A 7,986-nucleotide genomic window follows, 5' to 3' on the forward strand; every position below is an offset into this window, starting at 1 on the left:
ATAAATGACATGACTTCAAGCAAGTCTAGCTCTACACCCACTCCTATCAGTTTAAATTAGTGTCACTATGCCCTCCTTTTAGAATGCATTTTATTTCGGGCTGAAATCTTCCCCCAGCTCCGCTAATAATCTCATCTGAATGCGATACCAATAGAAACACTGATAGGGGGAAAAAATGAACATTGTTGGCCATTTAATCCTTTTTCCAACTAACATGTTGTACATATTGCTAAAGGCTTTGAGTTTATTATGATGAACCTAAAGCAATTGCTTATATAAATGGATATAATAAACAAATGCCTTAGACATTGCATAAAGTACATACATTGTACTTTAGTTTGACCTTTCATGTGTCATCACTGGCTTATGTTTCAATGTGGTGCACACATACTATGCGAACATTGGCAGTGTTACATATGACGTTGAGATGTTGAGAATCACACAGAACTGCTTAATTTAAAAGGTTTTCTGGTATTAAGACATGCCTCACAGAATTTGATTTGCAGACCTGCAGAATGTGTAATGCAATCTGCCTGTTGACCGCTGCACACTACACTGTGTGTGTGTGTGTACTGTATGTCTCTGTGTGTCTGTGTTTGTCTGTGTGTGTGTGTGTGTGTTTGTGTGTGTGTTTTGTAGGTTGAGTAGATGCAGGAGGGAGTACTGGCGCTGTAATGACTATGAAGACCCTCGCAAGGCATCTAATGAGGGCCAAACAGATTTGGAACCCTTCCAGCTTCGCTGATGTTATAAGACAGACTCTGTTTAAACCCCAAAATGGCGTGGAGCTGAATCCTCTGGGACGTACCCTGGCACTCCTTTGCTAAACTATGAACTATTTTCGTAACCTAACTATCTTAGTAGGGCCAGAGATGTATTTTGAGACAAAAATGTATTTTGATACAAACATATATTTTGATACAAAAAACAAAATACCCCTCAAATAAATGTATTAAAATAAAATACTGGTGCCAGAAAACATAACAAAATACAATATATGTATTTTGTATTGAAAATATAGGAAATACTTTTTCTGGATTTTCGGTTTTCTCACAATATATATAGGCAGCTGTGTGACTCTCATGTTTTCACAAAACAGGGCTCTCAATGCCATCTCTATGGCTTCCATCTCTATGGCCCCACCGTCATACGTAATTGCGTATAAGGACTACATACGGCCATGATCAAGTCACATTGGCCGTGTGTATTACTGGCTACTTTACGAAGTACACTGCAATACAGTGTGTAGTGCGCACTACGTCGCTGATTAGTGGTGTCTCAAATGGAACACTTACGGACGAATATGTGCAAGCCTTTTACCCATAAATCTGTGCGTACATCTTTTGGCGTTTTCTTCTTTCGATTTTTCACAAGTTACCGAGAAATAGACACTGTCCTATCAGATTACACAGTAATTGTAACCAGCAATAATGGTTGAAGTAATATGCAATGCATCAGTCAGCCAACTTTCCAAACTGAGAAGCTGCCGAAAGGGCCCCTTCTCTTCCACTACGGATCCAAGATGGCGCCCTTTAGGGCGTGAAGTGTCCGTCGTTTCACACTGCATTTTTTTTACCGTTTTCAGTGGGCAATCTGGGTACTTTCAGTAGCCCCTTATACATGCGTCAATGTAAAGCGGTTACATTGCGCCTACCACGATAGAAACTCGCGAGCGTGTTACAATTGCCTCATGTATAAGGGGTCTAGATGTAAACCGTTAGTTTTTCCGCCGATCGTCTGAGCCTTTCGAGAGAGGTGGTTTACCACGTTAATTCGTCTTACAAAAGGGCGTGTCAAATCAGGCCGATGTGTCATGGGGGAGGCCGTGCGTGACTGGGGGGAGACGGTGACAGGAGGCTAGAAAGTTCACTCCATCATCTCTTTGAAATTCCTTATTCCATGAGTGGTAGGCTACAATGACTGGCTGTTTTAAAATATAACTAATAGCCTAACGAAACAAAATAACCCAGGAAGTTTCATCTTCGACGTTAAGGCTTCTTCCAATACTGACAGCTGACTCATAGCTTGCAGGTTTGCGGGAGACGCGACATTTGAGGGATGTCACTTAATTTAAACCTTTTTTGCTTCCGTTAGTGTGTGTGTGTGTGTGTGTGTGTGTGTGTGATAGAGACAGAGAGGACAGTAAAACATCAGAAAACACCGTGTCTCGTAAGCCTTAAACTATCAATCACCCCCACAATGAAATATGCCATTACAGTCGCGACAAACTTCTTGGCATTGTGGTGCGCCCAAAACGCAAGCTATAAACGTAGCCATCCTAATGTAACCAAAATATACCTCTGCTGATATGCCTAACCTTCGTTCTATTTAGAATTTGTCTTAGCACTATGCAGGAATAAAATAGCATCTACAGTGTCAGGATTCAGGCGCTCTCGCCTGGCTTCTATAACGCGCCCTGCTGCACTGAAGGAGCGCTCACTCGCAGCACCTGTTGCTGGAACGCATATAATTCGTTTTGCAAGGTGCTGTAGTCGTGGGAACGACTGGCCTGGTTTCTCCCAAAAGGAAAGTAGATTTTCCTCTGCTGATCCCGCGTCTGTATGGAAGTTTGTAGAGAGATTGCCGGGGAGTAAAATGCTCCCTTTCCGTTACGTCTGCTGCTGGCTAGTAATACAGACAGCCGGAAAGGTTAATAAACGGAATGAAATAGCTACACATTACACACGCTATGTTTTAATAAAAGCCACGTTACTCACATACTGGTTAACACTGTTTGTTACAGCACATAAATGTTTGTCGCTACATCCAAACTGCGTCACCGTTGTCCCTCCCTGTGCTCCAGCCGCACCATTTTGCTTGCAATGTGAATCATTTAATTGAAATATGCTTATTGGCATTTGTTGCACCTTAATCATTTTCTACAAACATGATATGCTATGTATGGTGTAGTAGACTGAGACTCTATTCACTACTGCACAAAAACTAGACACGTTTGAAAAACTAGACGTTTGCAATGAAGTAGGTTAACTTTCGCCAATATCTCCGTAAGGGAGATGGGTTATGTGCTCAAATTTCCTGGGATCAAAGAAGACGTTAGTATTCATGTGCAAACTAAAAATCACGTCTCAGGATTGCTGCGCATGCAAGTTATTTCGGGTGTCTCAACTGTAACTAATACCACTGTCATATAATTATGAGTCCAGTAAAAGACGGAGCAAACACAGTTTTCTACCGTTGTTGAAACACATCCACGCGTAGACTCGTTTTCTTTCCATCCGAGAGTGGTTATTCAAAGAAAATATTAAGAACTATATGCTGATAGAAAGAAGGGAACTTTAAGCCACTACACTGCCTGTGCCCGATGCGGATCCACGTTGATGTTGTTAGTAAACAAACCAGGTGGGAGCACATCTCCGTGGTCTTTGCGCATGCCCGAGGCAATGTAACCGCTTTACATTTTGCACATGTATACAGGTAACGACAAGAGCCGTTTCCCTTGAAAATCTTCACACCTACACGCGAATACGATACGATAAACTGATCTGATCTCAGTGGCACATGTATAAGGCCCTAGTGTTTTTCTTTCACCCTGAATTCTGCTGGTTCTGTTAGTGTGAACTAGCCTGGTGACACCAGCCTACGTATTTCCACCTGAATTTATTTCAAGCTCATACTCAGTCTGGCCCAACCCCGTTGACAATCGTCTCCAGGACTCAAAATCCTGTAGGACCAATCAGCGAACAGTTCAGAGCTGTGACGCAAAACTCGCCTTGGAGGAAAAGACACCAAAAGCTATCGGAAAAGTTGTCTCAACTCTCGAGAACATCAGAAAATTAAAAGGAGAACAAGAGTATTTTCTTGTAAGTTTTATGATTGGAAAGGACGTCGTAGCTCTTCTCCCAACTGGCTTTGGGAAGAGTTCAATCTACCGAATGCTTACTAAACGTTGCTGATTGGTTAAGGGAACTCCAATGATTTTAAACCTCAAGCTAAGCACCCGCTCATCTCGGAAACGAAAATGCATAGCGTTTTGCCAGACTGAAAGACGGAATAAAATGGAGTCACAGGCTGGTAATGGCCAGGCTAAGTGTGAACGCCCTAAGCACTGAGAGTCAGTGTTTGAAGTGCGCAAGTAGGTAAAATGGATTTAACATGAGAGTCAATGAGAGAGATCTGGGGCTATTACCATTTTGCCCCAAAGAGGGGCGGGGCCATGATTTGAAGCACCATTTTTGCCTGACTGTTGCCTGATTCGAGAATGATATTCAGAGGTAGATCAGACGGTCTAGTGGTAGAATCCGACAGAAAAAATATTTCCATCTGCCCAAACACTGGAGAAAGTATTTTGACTATTTTATATACAAAATTACTCCACTGATGTACGGCAAAAAGAGAACCCAATATAGTTCCACCCAAAAGTCTCTGACTTAAAATGCTGTCAGCGTCCTGCCGTCAAGCTTGAGTTTGATGACTGCCACTGCCACAGTCCTGTGTTGCAATGTAATTCCATCTACTCTGATAAATACCATGGCTTCTTCATTAATGCTTGCTTTCAAACACGAGCATGGAACCAATCAAACTAAGGCCGCGGATTTTTTGCATGAGTCAACACTGAACATTTTGAAAAAAAAAAGGAATTTCCTCCTGGTGTCACGCATTAGACATCGGTTGACGAGGGAGGTTGTTCTGTCTGTCTGTCGTGACGCACTGAGAGTGCAAATTTGATTGCTCTCAGTGCCGGTCAGATATTTAGGTGTATAAAACGCGACCACGGACGTAGCGTTGGCAGCAGAAGAGTGAGTGAGGAAAACAAGACCTCAAAAATTAGAGGTTCTTTTCGGCAGAGGAGCACCGGCGGACTGCATTTCAGAACCTTGGAGAGCTCTCTCTCGCAGATCACTCCATCTGGGAACCAACGTCTTACCTGAACACGTATGTGAGATTTTTATTGAGATAGCGGCATTTTATTAAAACCGTTGTGAATTCCAAGATATTCCCAGATATGGTTTCCTATATAGATTACTTTAAAAAAGATATTCCTTAGTCTTTTCTTTCGTCGCCTGTTTGTTCGGCTTATCAGAAAAGTTACCAGATTTATTTCAGTGCTGTTTTCCCTCCGCCCGTTTAGCGCAACTATGAGACAAATAAGCGGCTGTCAACCTTTGGTGCTGGTAGTACTACTGAGCGCACTGAGCTGCAAGTCTTTGGGTCTTCCCGCTATCTCCACGTACTCAGCGATGAGGTACATTTCGATCTACACGCATTGTGATACACTTGTCGTTTCATTTTTGGGGTGTTTTCTAGTATGCTCCGAAATTAAACTCAATGCAAGTCTGTAGAGGTGTTAGTTGTGGTTCGTCAACAAATCTGTGAGGAGATGGTGTGAGCGTATCGCCTGACGTCCGAGTCCATGCGTTTCTTTGTTTAGATCAGAGGACCTTGACGGAGATGGGGGTGACAGCGACCTCTCCAGCAGTCCGTCTGCACAAGACTTCGAGAACTATAAACTACTTTATGAGATCGCGAACACTATGGCAAGGTATGAATGCATGGCACACAGTTTATTACATTTGATTGTTTTATTGTGTGATTACAGTTAAATCACCATTAAAATGAAATGTTTTTTAAAGGATATGTGATCGTACATGTCAATGTAATTAGGATCAAACTATTTCTAGACCAAGAAGACATGCCGATGGTCTCTTCACTAGTGGCTACAGCAAGCTACTCGGTCAGCTTTCAGCCAAAGAATACCTGGACTCCTTGATTGGGAAGCGAATTAGGTGACGTTTCATTCTAATCGGTGGAAATCAGTCTAATAGAACACAAACCACCGGCACAAATATCATAACAACAATGACTTGCATCACCATATGTTCATTAGTGTTTGTTCTCAAATGTGAACTCATTGGTTCTAACTGGCATGTGTTCTATGATGTTATCCTTATAGTGATGACCTCGATGATGATCAATTATCAATAGTAAAGCGTCACTCGGACGCGGTGTTTACCGACAACTACAGCCGCTACCGCAAACAAATGGCAGTGAAGAAGTTCCTAAACTCTGTCTTGGCGGGGAAAAGGAGGTATGTTTTTTTCCCGAGGCTTTGGCTATTTAGTAAGCAAAAAACTGACCTGGGTGTCCGAGTTTAGAAAGCAGACTAACACGACTGGTTCAAATTGGTTTGCCAATCTTGCGGTGCGTGTTTGAACATGGATTCATGGAAGGAATTCTTTATCTATGGATTTTGTAATCAGTCTTATATATCAGGGACGAATGTTAACCAGTCAATGCGTGCATCTCCCAATGGTATATGTTATCTGACCAGATTCATAAAATTACACTCTTAAAGTCACTTTAAACAAAAAATCAAAGAGAAGTCTTAAGTGTCTGACGGCCACTAATGTTCTGACTGCAGATATGCTAATGACATGCTGCCTGATCTTATCTTATTTGTCCTTTTCCCCTCCAGTCCCCAGGACGCCCTTTCTATACCCGAGGAGGCAATCATATGATGCCACAGCTTCTTAAGCCATCGTTCCTAAGTAGGTGTGGGTGTATTACACATCATTACTGTCTTATCTCATTAGTCTTATAACTTTATGTATCAGCATGTGCGATTTACAATGCTGTCGCCTTAGTTATTCTATGTGACTGTGTACAGTAAAATGTATTAAGACAGAAAATGACCTAAAGCTAGTGTCGATCAATTTAGGGTACAAGAAATACGTGCCCTTTTACCTGGACCCTTGGGTGACAATGCTCGCAGCGCACTCGCTCTTAAAACACAACCTGAACCATGCAATAATCAAAACAAATTATATTTCAACAAAATAGAACCATAGAGGACAGGGTGCATAATAGATGCCGTGCGCAACAGTGATTGAGCATTAGATTATGTTCAGATTAACTAATGCTGTAAGGCTGATGATGGTCATAGGCAGTGCGTAATGGCGCATGCCACATGACGTATGACATTTGCCTAATGTGCCCAAATCCAGATCCTCGGTCGGTGCTTTGTTGTTTTGTAACGAGTTGAACACATCCATGACCTTCTTGCCTTTTCTTTTCCAGACATCGTGATGCATAACAACGGTTTTATTCTTCACCAAGACGTGCCCTCAGCCGGATGCCAAACCTAAAGTTTACAGATGACATTGCCAACCTTGTACATACACGCAACAAGCAACACTATGCCAACTACAACTAAGTAAACTCTGTTATATCTAGCAAAACATTGGGAGGAGCAGAAGAAATCATATTTATATAAATATTTATTTATTTATTTAACGGGTGGTGTTTGTAGAACAGTGGTTAGCTTCGCAACCCTACGAGCAGTCGACCTGGGCCGATCTGCGGCCACTGTAGGTTGCCTATGTTAGCCGTCAGCTAAGTACCAGACCTTTAACCTTTACAAAAACATGCAGTATCTATCCAAATATTGTTATACATCTACAAAGAGTAACGCATTGTATCAGATATCCATGGAAATGTATCATACACTACATTAGAGACTACATGCGTATGGACATCAGACAGAACGAGAAAATAGTGCAGAGAAAAAAAACATAAAAATAATAAAGCAATGGATTCGAATGACGTTTTTGACTAAAGTATTTTGACCACAGTGAAAATTCTTACATGATGGTGTGGAGTTTGTTGATGAACGTTGATTTAACGTGTACAGCTAATAAAGTGAACAACAAACATAACTGGATACATGCACGGTCACTGCTCTACAATCCTTGAAAGGAGCCACTGGCTCAGACACACACTCAGCCGGACCAATGGAATTTTCCATTTTCAAGACAGAGCTGCAGGTGACAGCTGGGGGGGGGGAGTTGTGTGGTAAACTTTACTGGGTGACTTGAGGAAATGGCAGCTGTATCAGTCGTATGTCAAGAAAGCCCTCGGGAGTCTCTGTAACGAGCTCGTGGGTCTGTGCGCACGGCACGTCTCTGACATTTACCTGTGGTGTGCGCCAAACAGTAATTTGAGTGCCATACTCATAGACCTGCAGCAACT

The 7,986-nt window shown here is 42.2% G+C and overlaps 1 protein-coding gene across 1 annotated transcript; it reads left to right on the forward strand.

Moving 5' to 3' along the window:
• Positions 1-5,096: 5,096 nt before the first annotated feature.
• vipb (vasoactive intestinal peptide b) lies at positions 5,097-6,476 on the forward strand (the record flags this gene model as incomplete). Its single annotated transcript, XM_080843249.1, has 5 exons — positions 5,097-5,203; positions 5,390-5,500; positions 5,640-5,744; positions 5,912-6,046; positions 6,434-6,476. The coding sequence occupies 5 exons, from the start codon at positions 5,097-5,099 to the stop codon at positions 6,474-6,476; spliced, it is 501 nt and encodes a 166-aa protein (XP_080699375.1).
• Positions 6,477-7,986: the final 1,510 nt, after the last annotated feature.

This window comes from Sprattus sprattus (genome assembly GCF_963457725.1).
Source record: "Sprattus sprattus genome assembly, chromosome: 1".
In the NCBI taxonomy this organism is placed as follows: Eukaryota; Metazoa; Chordata; class Actinopteri; order Clupeiformes; family Clupeidae; genus Sprattus; species Sprattus sprattus.